The sequence below is a fragment of the Rana temporaria genome, chromosome 12 (assembly GCF_905171775.1).
Source record: "Rana temporaria chromosome 12, aRanTem1.1, whole genome shotgun sequence".
NCBI classification, from domain to species: domain Eukaryota; kingdom Metazoa; phylum Chordata; class Amphibia; order Anura; family Ranidae; genus Rana; species Rana temporaria.
The window spans coordinates 47824396-47850904 of NC_053500.1; the positions used below are offsets into that span (position 1 = coordinate 47824396).

Consider the following 26509-nt stretch of genomic DNA (forward strand, 5'->3'; position numbering starts at 1 on the left):
ATTCCTGCCAATGACGCCAATGCTGGGGTTATGACTACTGCCTAGGACACCAATGCCAAGGCTTATTTTACTCTCACACTACAAGCCATACACAGTAATTCCACACCCATTTTGTTGGTTATGCCTCCACGTGTTCAGCATCCCTCCTATTTTCAAATGTTGGTAACGATGAAAGTGAGAGTCTTTGGGCTCCTACACTATGGACAAAATGCTAGGTTCAGTATCTCTGCAAAAAGTTGCAACCATACTTACAGCTGCTGTTGTCCACCCCAACTGGCTAATTCTACTCCCACCCCTAGTGTGCGCGACTTTTAATTTAATTATTATTGAAATTAATTGTGATATATGAGGGGTCTGTTAAAAAAAATGTACTTTCCCCAAGTCCAGAAACCCCACTAAATGAAAACCCAGATCTATAGGACTTGAGCTTAGTAGTCATATTAAAATTTTCTTCATTCCTTTTTATGTTTTGTTTTTCAGGAGCACATGGTAAAATAGCTGGCGGTGACCATGGTCCATAAAAGCAAAGCATTTTGGATTGGCAACTTTAAAGATCACGCCATTAACATAAATATTGGAGGATTGAAGAAGCGGATTAGCTCCATCATGCTATCACAGTTTCCAAACACCAGGCTGGGGCGATTGCTTTTCTGCGATTCTGAAGAATCCATCCTACAGATCTGTGATGACTATGACTTGGTGTCGAAGGAATTCTACTTTGACCGAAACCCTGGCTTGTTCCCATATGTTCTTTATTTTTATGAGACGGGAAAGTTGCACATGATGGATGACTTATGCGCTTTTTCATTCTCACAAGAAATTGAATACTGGGAAATAAGTGAATTTTTTTTAGACTCTTGCTGTAGTTATCGATACCATGAGCGTAAGTTAGAAAGTAGAAGACGGAACTGGGATGAAGAGAGTGAAGTAAGCAGTGTGGATACATCTGTAGATGAAATTTCTGACTTTAATCAAGACCTCATGCACTTCAACACACTGCAGTGTGGCAATTTGCGGAAAAGGCTCTGGCTGACTATGGAGAATCCCGGCTATTCAATACCAAGCAAAATTTTCAGCTTTATTTCTATCTGTGTAGTTATTCTATCTATATCAACAATGTGTATTAACAGCATGCCAGAATATCAACAAGTAGACAAGGATGATGTTCCCATCGATGACCCTGTCCTCCACAATCTGGAGTATTTCTGTATCTCCTGGTTCACATTTGAAGTGTCTTCTAGGCTACTTCTTGCTCCCAGCCTGAAGAAGTTCTTTAAGCATCCATTAAACCTGATAGATATTGTGTCTGTTCTACCCTTCTACTTCACTCTTTTGGTAGACTTGACCATTGGCAGTGATTATGAGTTGGGAAATTTGGGTAAGGTTGTACAAGTGTTTCGACTTATGAGGATTTTTCGAGTCCTCAAATTGGCACGACATTCAACTGGCCTTCGGTCACTTGGAGCAACGCTTAAGGTAAAATACTATGTAAATTATGTTTATAATTTTCTTGGTTTTTCACAAAGACATCACCTAAAAGTATTGGGCAACATCGTAAAATTAAAGTTAGAAAACAGAATAACAACTCTGATAGAATACCAACTGGCTTGGACAATATTTACAATTTTTGCACTGAATTGTATTTAAACCCAAAAACAAATATATAATATATTGCAATTTACCAATCCTTAGATGTGGTGGCTGCTTTAGTTTGAAGGCTATTTTTCCTTTATTTTAATTAGATGGGCTGACCAATAACACACTTGCCATCGTAAGCTGGCCATAAACGAGTAGACTTTTCCTTTAAAATGTTTAGTTTTAAGGACATTCATTTGACCTTCTAATCATTAGTGGGGTCAAACGGACGTATGTTTTAGACTGCAGTAACATGAAATTTACTGGATGGAAATTTTTTCTCGAACTAACAGATTTCAAACAGTGTACACACGATAGGATTTTCCGTTGGAAAAAGCTTGGCTTGCATACACATGGTCACACAAAAGTTCTCTGAACTTTCATCCGGCAAGAACGCGGTGACATACAACACTAGGACGAGCCTATTGCTTCAGACGATCAGATTTTCCAGATTTTCCGATGGAGCCTACACACGGTCGGAATTTCCTTTCAAAAGCTCACATCAGGACTTTTGCTATCGGAATTTCCGATCTTGTGTACGGGGCATAAGTGTCAGGTTATAGTCAGACCATTGTTCCTAATATTCCTGGACAGCATACCAGCTGATTGGAGAAAAGCCAATGTGGTACCAATATTCAAAAAAGGACAGAGACAAATCCATGGAAACTACAGGCCAGTCAGCCTAACATCAATAGTAGGTAAATTATTGGAGGAGATAAGGGACTATATCCAAGAATTTACAGAAGAAAAAAATATCATTAGTAGTTATCAGCAAGGGTATACGAAAGGTCGTTCTTGCCAGACCAATCTGTTAATATTGTACGAGGATGTGAGCTGCCAATCTAGACACGGGAAGGAGGCTTGTGGATTTAGTGTACCTGGATTTTGCAAAAGCATTTGATATAGTCCCCCATAGAGGTCTGCAGGCAAGGACCACAAGGTTTGTTCTCGGGTAAAAAAATGGTTACAGGGGCATGTCCAAAGGGTGGTGATAAACAACATATGCTCAGACTCGTCTGGAGTGGTGAGTGGGGTACCCCAAGGTTCTGTCTTGGGACCAATTCTATTAAATGTATTCATAATACAGGATAAGATACATAGTTCAATCTCAGTTTTTGCAGACGACACAAAATTATGCAGGGCAATAACTTCCCATCAGGATATAGAAATTTTACAGAAAGACCTGAACAAAATAATGGAGAGGGCAAATACATGGTAAATGAGGTTTAATATGGAGAAATGTAAAGTAATGCACTTGGGGGGCAAGAAACATAAATACAAACTACTCACTAGGGGGAGAACCGCTGGGGGAATCAAGGAAGGAGAAAGATTTGGGGGTCCTAGTAGATGAAATATTAAGCAATAGCATGCAAGGTCAAGCTGCAGCTACCAAAGCTGGTAGAATATTAGCATGCATAAAAAAGGGGATATTCTCCAGAGATAAAACTATAATCCTGCCACTTTATAAAACTCTGGTTAGGCCACATCTAGAGTATTCTGTCTAGTTATGGTCACCAGTCCTCAGAAGGGATGTTCTGGAACTGGAGAGAGTCCAAAGAAGGGCAACAAATCTAATAAGGGGACTGGAGGACCTCAATTACGAGGAATGCCTGCAAGCACTACATTTTTTCTCGCTGGAGAAACAACGCTTGAGAGGAGACATAATAGCGATTTACAAAAATCTCAATGGTGACCACAACATAGGAAAAAAACAATTCAGTCTCAAGAAGTGTAAGAGGACACGGGGCCACACAAAGAGATTAGAGGAGAAGAAGTTTAACCTTAAGCTGCGCAGGGGGGTTTCACTGTCAGGGCAATAAGGATGTGGACTCTTGGATGTGCATCTTAGAGAACAAAACATACAGGGATATGGGAAATAACTATAGACACTGACACATGTACACCTACACAGGTTAAACTTGATGGGCTATTGTCTTTTTTCAACCTTACCTACTATGTAACTATGTAACTATATGCATTTGTTCGGGAAAGCCTGTTCATTCCAAAATGAAATGTGAAAAGCAAACAAAACTTTGGTTGACCTGCATATACTGAGAATCCTCATATAACTTTTCATATAAATGTTCCTTCAAAAATCTACTAGTGTATACTTAGGGTGACTCACCTATATAATATATATAGAGGATCAACAGAGACACCTTTGACAGCAGCATTGTCGGAAGACAGTATTGTTAAATGGACTGGTTTATTTAGATGGATTTAATTAAGTGACTAACAAATTAAATTCAACTCCAGCTACCACTTTTTAAGCAGTTACAGTTTTTTTTCTTTTGAGATAAAGATTTTACATGAATAAATAAAATCTGACCATTGTAAGTACCCCAATTAGTGTTAAAGGGTTTGTCTCAACCCTCTAGCTGCCACTTTTGCTGTCAAAGGAATTTGAAAGATATCATACTTAGGCTTGCTTCACATATATGTGAGCATTTTTAACCGCATTCAATTTGCATAACATGTGAACATGTGAACCGTCTTTTGATGGAGCCAGTTCATACACGTGTGGGGGTGGCCGCGGTGCAGTTTTGAAAAGGGTCCTGTTTTTGGGTCTGGTTTAGGTGTTATTTCAGGTAAAAATTTGCACCTGAATTGCACCTGAACCGGTGAACAGAACTCCACCGGACTGCCACAATGAAACTATGGCCACATATGTGTGAACCCGGCATAACTGACTGAATCAATGGGTGAGCATAAATAAAAAAAAGCCTAACAAATAAAATGAATGCAGCCACCACATTTCTAGCATTGGTAAGCTGCAATACAGTATATTACATTTTTGCTTTTGGGTGAACTAAGGTTCACCCAAAAGTAACTTCAGACCATGGGTCAGGAGTCTATTAGAAAAGAGATGGTAATCTGCTACTACCCCTCAATACAATCACATAGGGGGCTTGTCAGCCCACTTGTGATAGTAATAAAGTTAAGAAAAAATAAAATTAAAATGATTAAAAAAAGAAAGCACAAAAAAACAATGTAAATATGTATGTGTCATACCTGGACGATCCCCTGGAAGCTGAAAAACACTGTAGCAGGCACCACTGCTGGAGTGATCACCGATAGTTTCTGGGTCACAAACGCCATTCAGAGAACACTTTCTCTGAATATCCCCACCTCCGCCCAGCCTCTCCACTTCGTCCAATCAGAGAATGGTTTACGTTAATTGAGAAAATGCAAAGTGTTCTTTGAATGGCTCCTATGCCGAGCATCCATTCCTCTCCATAATATATCCCCATCTCCACCCAGCATCATCCATCCCTCTCTATAATAAATCCCCACCTCTGCCCAGCATCATCCATACTGGGTGTGGATGGGGATATATTGTGTAGAGGGAAGGGTGATGCTGGGCGGAGGTGGGGATATATTGTGGAGAGGGATGGATGATGCTGGGCGTAGGAGGGGACATATTGTGGAGAGGGATGGATGATGCTGGGCGGAGGTGGAGATATATTGTGGCAAGGGATGGATGATTCTGGGCGGAGGTGGGGATATATTTTGGAGAGGGATGGATGATGCTAGGCGGAGGTGGGGATATATTGTGGAGAGGGATGGATAATGCTGGGCGGAGGTGGGGATATATTGTAGCAATGGATGGATGATGCTGGTTGGAGGTGGGGATAAATTATGTAGAGGGGTGGATGATGCTGGGCGGAGGTGGGGATAGTGTTTAAATAAAAATGGGTGCACCAAAGTACTCAGTGGGACGGCCAGTGGGCGGGCCCTGGGGAATGTTGGGGGTCAGGCCCCTCTGGGCCCAGGCCTGAAGCTATGTAGGGGGCCCCAACATTTTTGATGGCTGCCCTGCACAGGTGTGACACACATACTTATATTGGTCAAGGCTGGACCAATGCAACTATGTAAAAATAGCCGTAGCTTTGTGGCGCACTATAGCGCAAATAGGTCTACTGTGTATGTGTGTTGATGTTCCATTCAGTAACATAGGGGATTTTAACACACATTACTGCAAGACAACCATTTGGAGCCTATCCAAAAAGCCTAATACATACTATTAGAATGGAAAAAAATGCCTATATAGCAAAACATTAGGTTTGCCCAGATTCCTTAAACATTCACACAAGATCTCAATTTCTCTGTATTTCCCAAATTTGACTGCCCACTCTGTACAATAATCTATGGCATATTTAGTGTATTGGGCCATCAATGTGCCTACATATGAACTGTAATTTAATATGTACTGTAATTTCCATAATGTGCTAAACATTCATTCACCAGTCCAAATGAACTCATTGATTGTGGAATATACAGCACAGTGCTCAAAGAAAATTGAAAAAATAATCTAATGTAAACAGATCTTGTGTATGGCTACAATACCTGGTGAATAATGAGAGTTGAGTCTCACAATATCAGATTATAGTGAAAAAAACAATATGTGACACAAAAAACATATAAGTATAAGTGCAAAAAAGTTAAAAAGGAAATAAAGAAGAAAAGTCCCACTACATTTGATGAGTAAAAAAATATAAAAAATCTATCCACATGGGATAAAGCTGTCCTCATGGAGTTAATCCAAATGGTCATCCAAAAGATTGGTAGAAGGATAGAGCGAACTTCATCCACCAGAAAAAGGCACCCATGAGTAGTATTGCAGTCTCCTTACCCTAGTTACGTTCACAGATTTGCTTTAAATTGCTCTGAAATTCACAATCGTTCCTAAACTTAGGAATTTTCAAAGCTGTAATATCCTTAAGAACCATCTCCTTGAAAGTTTGAATAGAAGGGGCAAGGAAACTCGTGTATTAAATAAAGAGGCATTTGAAAAGTTGGTATGACGAGTTGGGACCGTATTAACGGTATTGGTCAAAGTACTATTTACTGGCAAAGCTTCTGATTCTGATGTTGGAACTCTAATTGCAGGAGCTATTTAACTAGAATTCCCCATAGGGTTGAGCAAAAAATGCCTTCTAATATTCATTTTGCGAATAAATTCAAGGGCATCTATAAATGTCTCAAATTTGTTCAATGTATGAGAGGGTGCAAATTTGAGACCTTTACTGAGCACCAATTGTTCACCCTGTGATAATTGAGCAGAGCTCAAATTAATGACACCATTGATGGTTATTGCTTCCTTTTTTTTGGACCTGATCCTCCTACCCCCTCTAGTTCCTCTCTGTCGTCGTGTCCCCTTTTGGGTCTGAAGTTGGCCAATTGAAAAAAACGACGAGATTGATCGAATCTTCCAACATTAGAGGGGGTTTCCTGTTGAACCTGTCTATACCCAGTAGAATGTTCAACATACTGATTGGGATGTCTGGAGATAACAGGGTCATCAACTAGATTGTCCTCATACTGCTGCGAGAGAGGGGCAAATCTATTATATGTAGAGGCCGTGTTATTTCTAGATGTAGATTTTGGAGGCTGATTTAGAAAGGAATCCCTAAGGTCATCTCTCGAATTATCATATCTGTGACGTCTGTCATATGGGGAACCATAACTGCCTCTAGGGTCACCATACCCTCCATGGGTAGAGTTATAAGAGTGAGTTGATCCCCTCATCGGAGGCCCTCCTCTATGGAATTCCTGAACTCATTGATTGCCATATGCCAAATTAGAGTTGTGCACTGTCCCTAAATCTCACAATTACTCTAAATTGCTTTTACAAGGTCAGGCTGCACATTAAAGCAAACTGTAGTTTTCCTGTTCATGGTAAATAACCGATTTTCTCGCTACCTGAGCATGGAGCAGCTCAGCAGCTATGAAAGGAGGGGGAGGAGAGGAGAAGCTGGATTGAACTACAGGTTTCCTGGCCATTCCCGGGTGTGCTGTGGATGTTCCGCGAGTGATGGAAGGTGTTTCTGAACTTTCTGGTGCTGTGGAGAGCCTTAGTTAGCTGGTATCTTCGGCGGTGATGTGAAGGTGTACACCGCCGAAGATACCAGCTAACTAAGGCTCTCCACAGCACCAGAAACACCTTCCTCCGCTTGCGGAACATCCGCAGTACACCCGGGAATGGCCAGGAATAAATGCACCCTACCAAGCTCCCACTACTCATTCAGCACACCTCGAGCGCACCAACTGACACTCCCCTGTCTAAAGCTATTTGTCCAACTGTGATGGGGCCCCAGGTGAACGTGGGGCCCCCGGGCTGTGCCCAGGGGTGCCCACTCAGTAAGATGGCCCTGGGCAGTGGAGGAATCCCACTGTCAGAATACAATAGCGCAGCAGGTAGGATTCCTTTACCAACCTTGAATTTGTGGATGAGGGAATCCGCTCCGTGTTTTTTGATCAGCCGGCCAGCTGATCAAAAATAAGTCACCTATAGTCTACTTTAGCCAGCCTTTCTCAACATAGAGGAACCCTTGAAATTATTTTAAGGTCTTGGAGAACGCTTGCTAAACCCAATTTATTGGTGATCAGTGTTAAAAAATGTCTCTGAAATGAATGGCTACTGGAAAAAATGCCCTCTTTACAGTGGTGGTCAGAATGCCACCTTTAACACAGCCAAACAGATCATCTGGGTTCATTCAGCTGGCTCTGCCAAGTGACATTGACCCCAAAACTATGCAGGCACCATCAAATGGGAGGTCAATCAGAAACAGCTCAGGGAAACCCTAGCAACCTTTGGAGGAACCCTGGTCTAAGCGAATCAAGACACCCTAATTCACTTCAAGGAACTGTGGTGAACTATTCAGATAGTTCACATATAATAGCAATACCCTATGATGCTCACAAACTACAAAATATCTTCACTAACCTAAGTGCCTTCAGCCTTTTTAGAGAAATATAATGTAATTGCCCACAGGTCTAGAACAAAGAACAATGTCATGTTTTTGTGAAGAATTCCAGGCCAGAGGCGGCTCTCTAATTAGGCGGTCGCCTAAGGCCTTGCACTCACAGGGGCCTTGCGGCCGCCTTATTTGCTCGTGATCAATACTAATGTTGGTGCCATCGGATCTCTATCACCCCTCTCTCTTTCTCACCTCCCCCTCTCTTCCCCCCTCTTGCATTGGCTGAATATGTCTGAAGGGTGAGGAGGGTGCCCTGGAAATGGTGCTGATCACCTGTGTGCTAGATCCGTGCATTTTCTGCAGCCATTTTTCTTGCTTGAATTATTTTTCCCATTATGGGCGTGAGTGGGGCCTCATGTCTAATTTTTGCCTAAGGCCTCACAAAGCCTAGAGCCGCATCTGTTCCAGGCCATGCTTACAAATCCCACACAACTGCCATATATCATAGAAGAGGATTATTCTTTGTGGTTAGAGATGTTTGGGGTAATTTTAATATTGGTAAATTTGAGAATTTTGTGAGTTAATTGCAGGCCCTGTGTTATATAGCATCCATGGAAGCACAGGTCTGGGGCGTAAAAGGTTGGTTATTTACAGGGGTTCCCTGATGAGATTATACAGTGGGTATAGAAAATAATCACCCCCCTTTAAAATAATCACATTTTGCTGCTTTACAGCCTGAAATAAAGACAGACACAGTTTTTGTTTCATCCAGCTGTATTTACTAGTACAACGTATAACTTCCAAGTGAAAGATATAAAACCAACATGTCAGAAAAAAAACATAAACAAAAACAAAAAACAGAATCACTGAGTTGGAAAAAGGATCACCCCCTTGTGTTAGTATTTTTCTGAATGACCTTTTGCTTTAATTACAGCCTTTAGTCTGTTGGAATATGTCTCTATTAACTTTGTCCATCTAGACTTTACAATATTTTCCCACTCTTCTTTGTAGAACTGCTCAAGTTCAGTTAAATTTGATAGTGACCGTTTGTGGACTGCAGTCTTCAAATCATTCCACAGATTTTCAATGGGGTTTAGGTCTGGGCTCTGACTAGGCCATGCAAGGAGATTCACCTTTTTCTCCTTCAACCACTGCATGCTCATTTTTGCTGTGTGCTTTGGGTCATTGCCATGTTGGAAGCCTTTCTGGCAGAGGGCAGCAGATTTCCCTCAAGAATTTGATGGTATTTTGCCCCATCCATTTTCCTTCTATCCCGACAAGTGCTCCAGTCCCTGCTGCAGAGAAACACCCCCATAACAGGATATTATCACCTCCATGCTTTACTGTAGGAATGGTGTTATTTGGATGGTGAGCTGTACCGGATTTCCACCAGACATATTTGGGTAGATTCAGGTAGGGGTGCGCAAAACTAGGTCGGCGTAGCCTAGCGTGTTTACACTACGCCACCTTAAGTAAGAGAGGCAAGTACATTCTCAAGGCACTTACCTCCTTACTTAGGGCGGCGTAGTGTAAACACGGCGGGCGTAAGGGTGCCTAATTCAAATGGGTTGGAGGGGGGCGTGTTGTATGGTAATGAGGCTTGACCTCACGTTTTTGACGTTTTTTGATATTGCGCATGCGCCGGGCGCCTACATTTCCCAGTGCGCATTGCGGCTAAGTACGTTGTACGGGCCTATTGATTTCGACGTGGGCGTAAACAGCGTAAATCCCGATTCGCGGACGACTTACGCAAACGACGTAAAAAATTCGAACCTCGCGGCGGGAACGGCGGCCATACTTTAACATTGTTATTCCACCTCATAGGTGGAAAAACTTTAGGCCGCCTAAGGCCTTACGGAAACGGCGTAAAGCGACTGCGGCGGCCGGGCGTACGTTCGGGAATCGACGTAGAAACTCATTTACATATTCTACGCCGGCCGCAATGGAAGCGCCACCTAGCGGCCGTCCGAAAAATTGCAATCTAAGATAGGACGGCGCAAGCCGTCGTATCTTAGATATGTTTAAGCGTATCTCTGTTTGAGCATACGCTTAAACATCCGTCGGCGTAGATTCTGAGTTAGACCGGCTTATCTACTGATAAGCCGGCCTAACTCTTTGTGAATCTACCTAATTGTTTGTTGTCGAGGCCAAATAATTCAACTTTAGCCTCATCGTACCATAACAAAATTTCTCCATGTGGCCTTAGAATCTTCAAGGTGCGTTGTTTAAGGTGGTCAGATGGTACTCTCTATGACATATGGCATCCACAGATGATACAGATCCATGGGATACAAGAGAACAGTTGTCCTTGTTTGTCTGAAATGGTTGAAGGTAATGGGGCTAGTTGTCAGAAACCATGAATCAGAACGAAACAGAAGTACAGTTAAATCACACTTGTTTAATAATAATAAAAAGATAAACAGAGTAAGCGTAGTCAAAACATAGCCAGAGTTCAGGAACCGGATTGGATAGTCAGCCAAGCCAAATGTCAGAGAGCCAGAGATAAACGTAGTAGAACAGCATGTAGGGTCTGGAGCCAGAAGGAACATCAGCCAAGAAAGTCTTCAACAGGAACGCAGGAGATAGTCTCTGTGATGTTGACCAAGGCGAAGGCAGAGATCATCTGAGCTGGAAGGCTTAAGTAGGCAGGACTGACGAGCAAGATCATCAACAGGTGAGTCACTGTGGAGAGATAGGAGCTGGCAATTAGCCGACAGCTGAGCGGCCAGCTCAGAGAAGGAAGGGCTGAGCCCAGCCCTGACAGTAGTTTAGAAATTTAGAGGTTACGTAGAAATATGCTATGGTGTGAGAAAGGGAAGAAGATAAAATTACATGATGTATGGCAACTATGAATATAGTATGTTCCTAGGGTACATGGTATTGTTCTCCCCATAAAGTTAGTAAAATTAGACATATTGCAGAAACGTACCAGGCTGTGGGGATAGAAAAAGGCATGAAAGGTGCCATCCTTTTCATTAGATATGGAATCCCCTGGTGCTGCAGGTCCCAGGATGCATGACAGAGGTTTTTCTTTATTCCCCAATGGTTAGTGAGACCAATTTTAGTATTTTACAAGCTCAAAATACTGCAAAACTGTTAAAGTGTAGGAAAAGGGGAAATCTATGAAGTTGTTTATCCCCACTCAGATATATGGCATGCCTAGATGATAAAGGTCCCGGAAATGCATGAGAAAAGTTGAACACACTCACCAAAAATTGATAAGGCTCCATTCACACTTGTGCAACCTGTTATGCAACTTTGGACATCAAAGTCGCATGACAAGTCGTTTCCCATGTTTTCCAATGATAACCATTCATATACACTATACTGTCAAAAGTATTGGGACGCCTGCATTTACACACACACAAATTTTGATGCCATCCCAGTCTCACTCCATAGGGTTCAATATTGAGTTGGCCCACCCTTTGGAGCTATAACAGCTTCAACTCTTCTGGGAAGGCTGTCCACGAGGTTTAGGAGTGTGTTTATGGGAATGTTTGACCATTTTCTCAGAAGCACATATGTGAGGTCAGGCACTGATGTTGGACAAGAAGGCCTGGCTCACAGTCTCTGCTCTAATTCATCCCAAAGGTGTTCTATTGGGTTGAGGTCAGGACTCTGTGCAGGCCTTTCAAGTTCCTTCACCCCAAACCCACTCATCCATAACCCAGAAAGGGGTCATCCCAAAACTGTTCCCACAAAGTTAAGAGCATGAAATTGTCCAAAATGTCTTGGTATGCTGATGACTTAGGAGTTCCCTTCAAAAACTGCTGATTTTATGGGATTTCCACGCACAACCATCTCTAGGCTTTACAGAGAATGGTCCAAAGAAAATATTCAATAAATGGCAGTTGTTAATGTCAGAGGAGAATGGGCAGACTGGCTCGAGAGGATAGAAAGGCAACAGTCACTTAACCACTTCATCCCCAGAGGATTTGGCTGCCCAATGACCAGGCCAATTTTTGCGATTTGGCATTGCATTGCTTGAACTGACAATTGCGCGGTTGTGCGACGTGGCTTCCATACACAATTGACGTATTTTTTTTCCACAAATAGAGCTTTCTTTTGGTGGTATTTGATCACCTCTGTGGTTTTTATTGTTTGCACTATAAACCATAATGTTTTTAAAAAAATTGGAAAAAAATTTAATATTTTTAACTTTTTGCTATAATAAATATTTAAAAAAATATATTTTTTTCTCAGTTTAGGCCAATACGTATTCTTCTACATATTTTAGGTAAAAAAACGCGATAAGCATATATTGATTGGTTTGCGCAAAAGTTATAGCGTCTACAAAATAGGGGATAGTTTTATGGCATTTTTACAAATATGTTTTTTTACTTGTTATAGCGGCAATTAACGATTTTTATCGTGACTGCAACATTATGGCGGACATATCAGACACTTTTGACGCTATTTTGGGACCATTGTCATTTATACAGCGAACAGTGCTATAAAAATGCACTGATTACTGTGTAAATGATACTGGCAGGGAAGGGGTTAACCACTAGGGGCAGGGAAGGGGTTAACCACTAGGGGGCAGGGAAGGGGTTAAGTGTGTCCTAGGGAGTGATTTTAACTGTGGGGGGATGGGCTACCAGTGACACGACATTGATTGCTGCTCCCGATGACAGGGAGCAGAAGATTAATGTCCTATCACTAGGCAGAACAGGGAAATGCCTTGTTTACAACGGCATCCCCCCCATTCTGGCATGATCGTAGAAAACCGGTGGACATCGAGTCTGCAGGTGCGGCGGGCACTGTCACGGAGCTTGTGGCGGGCGCGTGCACGGCTGGAATTTCAAAGCAACGTACCCATACGTTGCTTTGCGCAAGGTGTACCTAATAAAGTGGGTGTAGATGCCCATGATTTCATCTCCCAATTAAATAGACCATTGCTTTAAATGGAGTGGTACCCACTGTTGTTGTCTGTAGTGTTTTCTGTATGGGTGTTCACTGCCCAGGAGGAATTTCAATATCTATAGAGTGACTTGATGACACTTCCACTTTAAATGTGAGCACTGAGCAGGGAAGCACTACTTATTAGAGATGCACACTAAACAATTCAGCTCTGAATTAAGCTTATGAAATAAAGATAAGCAAAGCTTTTATGGTGCTTTCACCCTAGCCACTACTTACTGTGAAAAGAGTGCGATTATCTTGTTGGAAACATTCCCACTGAAGTAAAAGGCAAAGGAGATTTTAGCACCACTAAAACAACCCAGTGTTTCACCTAATGCATTCCGCAATAGGTTACCCGGAATAACTTTGGTAATTCAAGCTGAGCTCCGGGCAAACCACTAAATGCACCGATCACATGCTTAGAAAGAAGCTGTTTTACCTGCCCAGATTCACAGAGATCGGCGTATCTCTGTGCTGGCGTAGCGCATCCCATATGCGCTACGTCGACGTAACATAGAGAGGCAAGTACAGTAAGCACTTGCTCCTTAAGTTACGGCGGCGTAGCGTAAATGGGCCGGCGTAAGCCCGCCTAATTCAAAGTAGGCTGGTAGTGGGCGTGTTGTATTGAAATGACTCGTGACCCCATGTAAATGAAGCGCCGAACGAACGGCACATGCTCAGAATCATGTCGAATTTACGCCGTAGGATACGACGGCTGAATGGCAACAACGTGAACGTAGCCTACGCCCAGCCCCATTCACGTACGACTTACGTAAACGACGTAAAATCCGACGCTTGTTCCGACGTCCATACCTTTGCATTACTTGCGCCTCATATAGCAGGGGCAACTTTACGCCGGACGTACACCTTACGTAAACGGTGTAGCTTACTGCGACGGGCTCAAGTACGTTCGTGAATCGGCGTATCTAGCTCATTTACATATTCGACTCGTAAATCAACGGAAGCGCCCCTAGCGGCCAGCGTAAATATGCACCCAAGATTCGACGGCGTAGGAGACTTACGTCGGTCGTATCTTGGCAAAATTCAGGCGTATCTTGTTTCCTGAATACAGCGCATAGATACGACGGCGCATCCTTGAACTTACGCCGCGTATCAATAGATACGTCTGTGAATCCGGCCCCTTGTATTTATGTCAATCCAGTTCTCAGATTTACACAGCTCTACCACACCACTATGTCTGGCAGGGATGGAGAACTCATTTTTCTCTGCTGCAAGAGTTAAGTTACTCACACAGGTCTCCTGCCTGTCTTGTGATTTGACAGTGAAAAGAGAAGCAGCAGACAGCATGACAATTTTTTTTAAAGAAAAACAATATTTTTTACTTTTTGCTATAATAAATATCCCCAAATTAAAAAAACAAAAACAAATTTCTTCCTCAGTTTAGGCCGATATATATTCTTCTACATATTTTTGGTAAAAAAATTGCAATAAGTGCATATTGATTGGTTTGCGCAAAAGTTATAGCGTCTAGAAAATATGGGATAGATTTATGGCATTTTTATTGTTACTTTTTTTTACTAGCAATGATGGCGATCTGCGATTTTTATCTGGACTGCGACATTGTGGCGGATCATTGACATTTATACAGCGATCAGAGCTAAAGATAGCCACTGATTACTGTATAAATGTCACTGGCAGGGAAGGGGTTAACACCAGGGGCCGATCAAGGGGTTAAATGTGTTCCCTGGGAGGTGTTCTAACTGTAGGGGAGAATCTGGCTGACTAGAGGAGAAGACAAATTTTTGTTCCTACTTAGTAGGAACACACGATCTGTCTCCTCTCCCCTGACAGAACCATGATTTGTGTGCTTACACACACAGATCCCGGTTCTCGCTCTATCACAAGCGATCGCGGGTGCCAGAGTTCATCGTGCCCGCTGGACACTCGTATCGGCTTCGGGGACAGGTTGCGGACGCCCACAGTTTGACTTTAAACCACTAGAACACATTTCGGCACAACAGTCCAGCATACAGGGGTAGGTAACCTTTTGAGCTGAGTGTGCTGAAAAATGTTTTCAAAGAAATTGAGTGTGCCGATTTTATAACAAAAAAATTTCAACTTCACGCTCCACCTCCAGTGCTCAGGATCAGCCCCAATTTCTGCACCTCCAGTGCTTAGATCAGCCCCAATTTCTGCACCTCCAGTGCTCAGATCAGCCCCAATTTCTGCACCTCCAGTGCTCAGATCAGCCCCAATTCCTGTACCTCCAGTGCTCAGTTCAGCCCCAATTCCTGTACCTCCAGTGCTCAGATCAGCCCCAATTCCTGCACCTCCAGGGCTCAGATCCACCCCAATTCCTGCACCTCCAGTGCTCAGATCAGCCCCAATTCCTGCACCTCCAGGGCTCAGATCCGCCCCAATTCCTGCACCTCCAGTCCTCAGATCAGCCCCAATTCCTGCACCTCCAGGGCTCAGATCAGCCCCAATTCCTGCACCTCCAGTCCTCAGATCAGCCCCAATTCCTGCACCTCCAGTGCTCAGATCAGCTCCAATTCCTGCACCTCCATTGCTCAGATCCGCCACAATTCCTGCACTTCCAGTGCTCAGATCAGCCCCAATTTCTGCACCTCCAGTGCTCAGATCAGCCCCAATTCCTGTACCTCCAGTGCTCAGTTCAGCCCCAATTCCTGCACCTCCAGTGCTCAGATCAGCCCCAATTCCTGCACCTCCAGGGCTCAGATCCACCCCAATTCCTGCACCTCCAGGGCTCAGATCTGCCCCAATTCCTGCACCTCCAGTCCTCAGATCAGCCCCAATTCCTCCACCTCCAGGGCTCAGGTCAGCCCCAATTCCTGCACCTCCAGGGCTCAGATCAGCCCCAATTCCTGCACCTCCAGGGCTCAGATCAGCCCCAATTCCTGCACCTCCAGTCCTCAGATCAGCCCCAATTCCTGCACCTCCAGTGCTCAAATCAGCTCCAATTCCTGCACCTCCAGTGCTCAGATCCGCCACAATTCCTGCACCTCCAGTGCTCAGATCCGCCACAATTCCTGCACCTCCAGTGCTCAGATCCGTCACAATTCCTGTACCTCCAGTGCTCAGTTCAGCCCCAATTCCTGTACCTCCAGTGCTCAGTTCAGCCCCAATTCCTGCACCTCCAGTGCTCAGATCAGCCCCAATTCCTGCACCTCCAGTGCTCAGATCAGCCCCAATTCCTGCACCTCCAGTGCTCCGATCCGTTCCAATTCCTGCACCTCCAGTGCTCAGATCCACCCCAATTCCTGCACCCCCAGTGCTCAGATCCGCCCCAATTCCTGCACCTCCAGTACTAAGATCAGCCCCAATTCCTGCCCATCCAGTGCTCAGATCAGCCCCAATTCCTGCATCTTCACACCTCAGATCACTGTACCCCCTGCAAATCTGTTTCACCACTGTACCACCCTGCCCATCTGTAGTAGGAGAGAGGGTTACCACTAACAGATCACTTACAGACTTCTTGGATCTAGAAAAAGTACAGCTTCACAGTACCAGAATCTTTAACCACTTGACCACTGGGCACGTAAACCCACTTAATAACCAGATCAATTTTCAGCTTTCGGTGCTCTCACAATTTGAATGACAATTACTCAGTCATACAACACTGTACCCAAATGAAATTTTCGTCCTTTTTTTCACACAAATAGAGCTTTCTTTTGGTGGTATTTAATCACCGTTGGGTTTTTTATTTTTTGCGCTATAAGAGAAAAAAGACTGAAAATTCTGTAAAAAAAAATAATTTTTCTTTGTTTCTGTTATAAAATTTGGCAAATTTAGTATTTTTTCTTCATTCTTTTGCATAAATGTGAAAGATGAAGTTACGCCGAGTAAATAGATACCCAACATGTCACCCTTCAAAATTGCACATGCTCGTGGAATGGCGCCAAACTTCGCTACTTAAAAATCCCCATAGACGACGTTGCAGGGTATTGTGGGGTATTGCGGAGTATTGTGGGGTATTGCGGAGTATTGTGGGGTATTGCGGAGTATTGTGGGGTATTGCAGGGTATTGCGGGGTATTGTGGGGTATTGCGGGGTATTGCGGAGTATTGCGGGGTATTGCGGGGTATTGTGGGGTATTGCGGAGTATTGCGGGGTATTGCGGAGTATTGCAGGGTATTGCGGAGTATTGTGGTGTTTTGGGAGGCATTGCGGAGTTTTGCGGGGCATTGCGGAGTATTGCGGGGCATTGCGGAGTATTGCGGGGCATTGCAGAGTATTTTGGGGCATTGCAGAGTATTTTGGGGCATTGCAGAGTATGGGGGCATTGCAGAGTATGGGGCATTGCAGAGTATGGGGGCATTGCAGAGTATGGGGGTATTGCAGAGTATGGGGGCATTGCAGAGTATGGGGGCATTGCAGAGTATGGGGACATTGCAGAGTATGGGGGCATTGCAGAGTATGGGGACATTGCAGAGTATTGCACAGGGAGGGATGGATGGCTGGATCTGTGACTACATGTGTCACAGATCCAGCCCGCAGCAGCAGCTGCTGCTGCTTCCGCTCTCTCCCCTCTCCTCTCTCACACTGTACCGTTCGGTACAGAGAGGAGAGGGAGGAACCGGCGTCATCACATGACGCCGGTTTGTTTACTAGTGATCGCTCCGTCATTGGACGGAGCGATCACGTGGTAAACCGCCGCTATCAGCGGCGATTTACCGTGATCCGTGATCAGCCGGGTCCGGAGGACCCGGCGTTCACGGAGACTCCCGTGTGCGCGCCCTGGGAGGACGTACATTGACGCCCTCCCAGAGTTAAGCAACCGCCTTGTAGACGTATTTTGTCTATAGGGCGGTTGCTAACTGGTTAAGCCGACCTGGCGATATTGCAAACACATTTTAGATGTAGAACAAGATTCAGCTTCACAGTGTCAGAACCTTTAAGCTGACCCGGCAACACTGTAAGCACACTTTAGTTTGCATCCTCCAAAGGAGTCACTAGGTCCTTCTGAGAGATCAGCCTTCATTCTGGCTCTCTCCATCAAGGGTCCTCCCCTGGATCTACTCATCTTGGCTTGGCTTCTTCCACGCCAGGCAAGACAGCCTAAGGACCACCTCAGGATTGGTAGGCCCCACACAGCCTTCTAGGCCTACTTGCAGAGCTCACTTGAGCAACGTGTCCTCAGGCCAGGAGGGCCTGAGGCAAAAGAGCTGAAGTACATGGCCCGCCATAATATATATCCTCTCCCAGAATGCACCAGTGGCCAAGAACCTCCTACTGGGCTGGCTGGAAGAAGAATAAATATTCATAACCCAACCTAGTTATACTATGTCATACTGGTCTGTGGTTTCAGTGACACCTACTGGCAACAGTGAGAAATGCACAACCTAATTACTATTAGGGAAAGATCAGATAAAATGTACAATCAGTCTGAGCTGTCTACAGGCCAGCCAAAACATAAATTTACATTATAGCCCCAGTTTAGGACCAGAGGGCTACACACATATATATATATATATATATATATATATATATATATATATATATATATTCTGAGGGGGTTAGCCCGGCAGCGGGTGTGTGTGACCCCCTGGATGGGTTCAGCACACAAAAACAATTAGGCACAGCAGACGGTGGTAGGAGGAAAACAAAAAGGTGCAGGTTTTATTTGAACTATATACAAAAATAAATGTGACAGAAACAAAAGAAACACAAAATAAACCCTGGTCACTTGACCGCTCACTAAACACATCGGTGTCCCTAACTAACACCTGGGTACAGCCTAATGCTGCCCCAGTCCCTAACTCCCTTTGTCTCACCGCACAGAAAACACTCCCCAGACTATTCACACAGGTCTGGTTCCAAGTTGGAGCACATCTCTCTGCATGCTGGGAGTTTTTGTAGAGGACCTAACAAGCCCACCTAATTCAGCTGGGCTCATAAAGTCCTCCCAGCAGGACTCCCAGCACTCCCCCTAGAGGTATAAACTGGCATAAAGCCTGAACCTAGGGGATATATACATTGTATCCTGGATGCAACCAGGGAATTTAACCTGCCTGCTGCCACAATATATATATATATATATATATATATTTCAACAAAGTTCCCAGAAGCTCAACAGTAATTCCACAAACTGTCACCTGATTGTGGTTTTCTCAATCATAGTGAAATCCCTTCTTTCTGAGATTGGTAGTGGCAACCAAGCGACTCATCTTCCTCCAAATGGTGGGTGGGGCTAGCAGTACTGTTATTTGGCTTTAGCAGTGGCCAATGACAGTGCTCCCTCCCTGGAAACAGGGCCCCCCCCCCCCCAGCAGAACTGCACCCAATCTCTTTACCATCACAAATACTGACTATCGCATCTACAGCGAAGTTAGAGAACAAAACAATGTTTCCCATCTTTTACAATGTGTGGGGACACAGTGCCTCCCCCTCAGTGAAGGTGTGGGGGCACAGTGCCTCCCCCTTAGTGCAGGTGTGGGGGCACAGTGCCTCCCCCTTAGTGCATGTGTGGGGGCACAGTGCCTCCCCCTCAGTGCAGGTGCGGTGTGGGCCGTGGACTTCTGAGATTGGAATGCAACAGTGCGGCAGAAGCTATTTCTTACTGACACTTCCCTGCGCTGCTCTGCTGATGGGGAGGGAGTCGTGTTCTGGCAAAAGAGGCTTTACGTGCCACTTGTGGCTCCCATCCCAGGGGTTGCCTATACCCCTGGACTAACATATCAATTATTAGCAAGTGAAAATGTTTAGTCTAGTAATCTAGTCCAGTCAGAGCAACTCTCAGTTCGTCTCAAAAAAAAACTACCTGAAGTTCACAGCAAAACAACAGCCATTATACTCACCTCTCCAGGGATTGGAGGAATAATGCATTGGTATCCGACACTCCTGGAAGTGTCAAATGCTGAAGAGCCTTATGGAGGTTGCAGCTCTGGAATGGAGAAAGGGTAGGAGACCAAGGCCATCAGAGATGTAGGTAAACTTGCTCTATTGTTGCAAGGAACCTGGGATACAATTGTTTGGGGGGACTGAGTGTGTTTTTGCAGATATCTGACAGCTTTTTAGGGAGATCTGCACTCTGTAGAGAGTAGTGCCCTCAGGATGCTGGTTGAGTGTGCTGGCTTTAACCACTTGAGATCCGCGCTATAGACGAAATACGTCCGCAGCGCGGCTCTCAAGTGCCAAGTGGCCGTTTAAAAACGGCCTTTTATGTGCATTACCCGCGCGCGCCACTGGGTGGCGCGCGGCGGGTAAAAACTGTCCCGACGCATCGCCGAAGACCCGATGCGTGTACCTGGCGGCCGCGATGTCCGCCGGGTACACGCGATCGTCGGTGACACGGCAGGTGACAGCAGGGACGTGGAGCTCTGTGTGTAAACACAGAGCTCCACGTGCTGTCAGAGGAGAGGAGACCGATCTGTGTCTCTTGTACATAGAGACACAGCATCGGTCCCCTCCCCCAGTCACCCCCCTCCCCCCACACAGTTATAACACACCCAGGCTACACAGTTAACCCCTTCCTCACCCCCTAGTGTTAACCCCTTCACTGCCAGTCACATTTATACAGTAATTCGTGCATTTTTATAGCACTGATCGCTGTATAAATGTGAATGGCGCCAAATTTGTGTCAAAAGTGTCCGATACGTCCGCCGCAATATCCCAGTCCCAATAAAAATCGCAGATCGCCGCCATTACTAGTAAAAAAAATAAATAATAAAAAAAATCATAATTCTGTTCCCCATTTTGTAGGCGCTATAACTTTTGCGCAAACCAGTCGCTTATTGCGATTTTTTTTTTTTTTTACAAAAATATGGGATATTGGGATATTTATTATAGCAACAAGTAAAAAAAATATATTTTTTTTTTAAATTGTTGCTCTTTTTTTGTTTATAGCGCAAAAAATAAAAACCGCAGAGGTGATCAAATACCACCAAAAGAAAGCTCTATTTGTGGGGAAAAAAGGACGCCAATTTTGTTTGGGAGCCACGTCGCACGACCGCGCAATTGTCAGTTAAAGCGACGCAGTGCCGGACGCTGAGATTTCGCCTGGGAACGAAGGGGGTTTATGTGCCCAGTAAGCAAGTGGTTAATGCTCTGCATACATTCCTATGGACTGGACTCTAGAAGGCATAGAATGCCTTAAGATAAAAAAACGTTCTGCCCTTACAACTCCATTAAGTCTGGCAGGTCAGGCCACATGCCCTCGACATGGGGGGGGGGGGGGTGCTTTGGGACACCTTATCCCCATGCCCCATGTTGATGGGGACAAGGGCCTCTTCCCCACAACCCTGGCTGGTGGTTGTAGGGGTCTGCAAAGCGCACTAAAAAACAGATAGGTGTGAACCTAGACTTACAACTAAACATTTCTTTGAAACCAATAGGTTACACATCAATTATCAACATCACTGCACATTAAAATGGATAATCTGACAGAGAAAATGATATACAGGTGAAATTCGAAAAATTTTAATATCGTGCAAAAGTTCATTTATTTCACTAATGTAACTTAAAAGGTGAAACTAATATATGAGGTAAACTCATTACATGTAAAGCAAGATAGTTCAAGCCGTGATTTGTCGTAATTGTGATGATTATGGCTTACAGCTCATGAAAACCCCAAATCCACAATCTCAGAAAATTAGAATATTACATGCAATCAATAAAACAAGGATTGTACATAGAACAATATCGGACCTCTGAAAAGTAGAAGCATGCATATGTACTCAGTACTTGGTTTGGGCCCCATTTGCAGCAATTACTGCCTCAATGCGGCGTGGCATGGAAGCTTTCAGCCTGTGGCACTGATGAGGTGTTATAGAAGACCAGAATGCTTCAATAGTGGGCTTCAGCCAGGGCCGATCCTAGGGTCACAGACGCCTGGGTGCAGAAAAATTTCTAGCGCCCCACATGGGCGTGGTCATCTTACTAACTCCTCCCCTATACAAATGTTTCTATGGCTACGACTCAAACACAGAGATGCTCTTCTAAGAAGTCTTCATTAGTGTCCCCCATTAGAGCCCCCCACAGCAGGTGTCCCCCATCAGAGCAACCCCACAGCAGGTGTCCCCCATCAGAGCCCCCCACAGCAGGTGTCCCCCATCAGAGCCCCCCACAGCAGGTGTACCCCATCAGAGTCCCCCACAGCAGGTGTCCCCCATCAGAGCCCCCCACAGCAGGTGTCCCCCATCAGAGCCCCCCCACAGCAGGTGTCCCCCATCAGAGCCCCCCCACATCAGGTGTCCCCATCATAGCCCCCCACAGCAGGTGTCCCCATCAGAGCCCCCACAGCAGGTGTCCCCCACCAGAGCCCCCCCCCACATCAGGTGTCCCCATCATAGCCCCCCACATCAGGTGTCCCCATCAGAGCCCCCACATCAGGTGTCCCCATAGATCAGTTCCTGTCCAATAGATCCCTGTAGCTCGGGCGTGCTGGGAGCAGAAGCCCATTACAGGGGGCGGGGCATACGTGGCATCTTTGGTTACTTGGAAGGTGGCACTCGGAGAGCATTTCTGGGAGTGCACGGGATGATTGGCAGCAGCTCCGGCCAACCCAGAAGCCTCTCATCACACCACCTATGGGAGAAGAGCCGACACACGCAGAGGGGGCGGGGCAGACAGGAGACTGCTCCATGCACACCGGACAGAATTAATTAGTGGAGCCTAGTGCCGAAACGTGTTCCGGTACTAGGCTCTGCTGTGGTACCCAGCCCGGATTCCGGGGACAACAGGAGGTATGCACTCTTGTCAGTTGCCAGCGGAGAGAGCAAGCGGGATGGGGAACTGCAGCACCCGCTGCATGCGCTCCACCTCTGGACAAGGAGGAGGGAGGGGAGCACTTTGGAGCTTCGGTGCCCCCACCTCTGCAGCGCCTAGGATCGGCCCTGCCTTCAACTCTTCTGCATTGTTGGGTCTCATGTCTCATCTTTCTCTTGGCAATGCCCCATAGATTCTCTATGGGGTTCAGGTCAGGCAAGTTTGCTGGCCAATCAAGCACAGTAATCCCACGGTCATTGAAGCAAGTGTTGGTGCTTTTGGCAGTGTGGGCAGGTACCAAGTCCTGCTGGAAAATGAAGTCAGCATCCCCATAGAGCTCATCTGCGGAAGGAAGCATGAAGTGCTCCAAAATCTCCTGGTAGACGGCTGCGTTGACCCCGGACTTAATGAAGCACAGTGGACCAACACCAACAGATGACATGGCTCCCCAAATCAACACAGACTGGAAACTTCACACTGGACTTCAAGCATCTTGCAGTGTGTGGATCTCCATTCTTCCTCCATACTCTGTGTCCTTGGTTTCCAAATGAGATGCAAAATTTGCTCTCATCAGAAAAGAGGACTTTGGACCACTAAGCACCAGTCCAGGTGTGTTTTTCTTTAGCCCAGGTAAGACACTTCTGACGTTTGTTGGTCAGGAGTGGCTTGACAAGAGGAATACGACATTTGAAGCCCATGTCCAGGACCAGTCTGTGTGTGGTGGCTCTTGATGCACCGACTTCAGCCTTAGTCCACTCCTTGTGAAAGTCCCCGACACTTTTGAATGGCCTTTTCCTGACAATCCTCTCCAGGCTGCGGTCATCCCTGCTGCTTGAGCACCTTTTCCTTCCACATTTTCCCTTCCACATAACGTTCTATTAATGTGCTTTGATGCAGCACTTTGGGAACATCCAACTTCTTTTGCAATTACCTTTTGATGCTTTCCCTCCTGATGGAGCGTGTCAATGATGGTTTTCTGCACAACTGTAAGGTCAGCAGTCTTTCCCATGATTGTGATTCCTGCTGAACCAGACTGAGAGACCATTTAAAGGCTCAGGAACATTTTGCAGGTGTTATGGCTTAATTATCTGATTAGAGTGGGACACGTTGAGTCTAGAATATTGCAACTTTTCACAATATTCTAATTTTCTGAGATTGGGGATTTGGGGTTTTCATGAGCTGTAAGCCATAATCATCACAATGATATTAGTTTCACCTTTTAAGTTGCATTAGTGAAATAAATGAACTTTTGCATGATATTCTAATTTTTCGAGTTTCACCTGTAGAAAAAATTCTACCAATTTGTCCTCCATCCAGAGGTAGTATATAATAACAGATCAAACGCATTCCCTATGCTAGACTGTTCCCTGTACACAAAGCAAGGTCAATAAAGACATGGATGAGCGCGTTTGGGGTGGAGGAACTTGACTAGCCTGCACAGAGACCTGACCTCAACCCAATAGAATACCTTTGGGATGAATTAGAGTATAGACTACAAGCCAGGCCTTCTCGTCCACATCAGTGCCTGACCTCACAAATGCACTTCTGTAAGAATGGTTAAACATTCCCATAGACACTCCTAAACCTTGTGGACAGCCTTCCGAGAAGAGTTGAAGCTGTTATAGCTTCACAGGGTGGGCCAACTCAATATTGAACCCTACAGACTAATAGGTAGATTCAGAAAGACTTAGGCCGGCATATCAGTAGATACGCCAGCCTAAGTCTGAATCTGCGTCGACGCAAATTTAAGCGTATTCTGGTAACCAGATACGCTTAAATTAGGCTAAGATACGAGCGGCGTGTATCTTAAAGTGTAATTTTTAGGCTGGCCGCTAGGTGGCGCTTCCATTGCGTTCGGCGTAGAATATGTAAATCACTAGATACGCCTATTCACGAACGTACGCCCGGCCGACGCAGTACAGATACGCCGTTTACGTAAGGCATTTTCAGGCTTAAAGTTGTTCCAACAAATAGCTGGCCTAGCCAATGTTAAGTATGGCCGTCGTTCCCGCGTCGAAATTTGAAAATTTTACGTCGTTTGCGTAAGTCGTCCGTGAATGGGGCTGGACGTAATTTACGTTCACGTCGAAACCAATATGTCCTTGCGGCGTACTTTGGAGAAATACACACTGGGATATGTACACGGACGGCACATGCGCCGTTTGTAAAAAACGTCAATCACGTCGGGTCACCAAACATTAACATAAAACACGCCCCCCATCCTCATTTGAATTAGGCGCGCTTACACCGGCCCCATTTACGCTACGCAGCCATAAGTTAGGAGGCAAGTGCTTTGTGAATAGCCTCTCTGACTTAAGGTGGCATAGCGTAAATACGATACGCTACGCCGCCTTAAAGATACGCGTCCCTACCTGAATCCGGCTAATAGTGTGTTTTTTAAATTTGGAGAAATCCCTGGCTTAACATGTTGCAACCTAACTGTGTTTTGCTCTTATTTTTCAGCACAGCTACAGAGAAGTTGGCATCTTACTACTGTACTTGGCTGTTGGAGTCTTAGTCTTTTCTGGAATGGCGTACACGGCAGAGAAAGATGAAGACACGGGGTTTGACACCATCCCATCCTGTTGGTGGTGGGGAACTGTAAGCATGACGACTGTAGGCTATGGCGATGTTGTCCCAGCCACCGTAGCTGGAAAATTAGCCGCTTCCGGCTGTATCCTGGGTGGGATATTGGTGGTGGCCCTGCCGATAACTATAATATTCAACAAGTTTTCACATTTCTACCGGAGACAGAAAGCCCTGGAGAACGCAGTGAGGAACAGTGACAGGAGGCCGAGCCAGGAACCACAAGACGATAGCGATAAAATATCAGAGAGCCTTACAGAACTATAACCAGCAAATGGAAGCTGTGCGGCAAATGAATAAACAGAGACATTGCACACCCTACAATAGTGAGCAGCCAATGAATAGTTCCAGGGTCATGACCATAAGCCAGTAAGGTCCATGATCCTGTATTATATATAAAATATGGTGTATATATGGTAATTCCATTGTGCAGTGTTGAAGATGCCACTAATGTTACCTCCTTTAGTAATAAGCATAGGCATGCGCAGGGGGTGTGTAATCACTCTGTACAGTGCAGTTTCCCCCTACTATCTGGGCTTCCCCCATGTTGCCCTCCGCCCCACAGTGCTGCTGGTTTCCCTCATCTGCTGCAGGGGATAGTTCAAGATGGAGAGTGGGGGGAAAGTGATAGTCAATATGTAGTTCACCACCCCCTTACTTTTTTAAATCAACACAGTGAACACAATCACTCACTGTGTTCATTTACAACTGAAGCATAGTAAACTGTGTTTGTGAATGAACAGGAAGCCTCTCAGCACAGAGCACTTCCCATCCATTCACTGTCCAGTGCAGCTGAGGCTGCAGAGGAAATCATGGCCCGTATTCACATACATTGGCGCATATTTATGCCGGCTTAGCGTATCTAATATGCGCTACGCCGACATAGCGCAGAAAGGCAAGCACCGAATTCACAAAGCACTTGCCTCCCAAACTACGCTGGGTTCCCTGGGCGTAAGCCGGCGTAGGTGGAAGTGGGCGTGAGCCATGCTAATGAAACG

The 26509-nt window shown here is 45.2% G+C and overlaps 1 protein-coding gene across 1 annotated transcript; it reads left to right on the top strand.

Moving 5' to 3' along the window:
• The first annotated feature begins 295 nt into the window (after positions 1–295).
• Positions 296–26254, top strand: KCNS1 (potassium voltage-gated channel modifier subfamily S member 1). Its single transcript, XM_040331307.1, has 2 exons — positions 296–1476; positions 25389–26254. The coding sequence occupies exons 1-2, from the start codon at positions 511–513 to the stop codon at positions 25776–25778; spliced, it is 1356 nt and encodes a 451-aa protein (XP_040187241.1). The 5' UTR covers positions 296–510; the 3' UTR covers positions 25779–26254.
• Positions 26255–26509: the final 255 nt, after the last annotated feature.

Coding starts and splice junctions, on each gene's coding strand:
- KCNS1 (XM_040331307.1), top strand. CDS start 511: ATGGTCCATAAAAGCAAAGCATTTTGGATTGGCAACTTTAAAGATCAC. Junction 1,477..25,388: donor CACTTGGAGCAACGCTTAAG/GTAAAATACTAT, acceptor CTTATTTTTCAG/CACAGCTACAGAGAAGTTGG.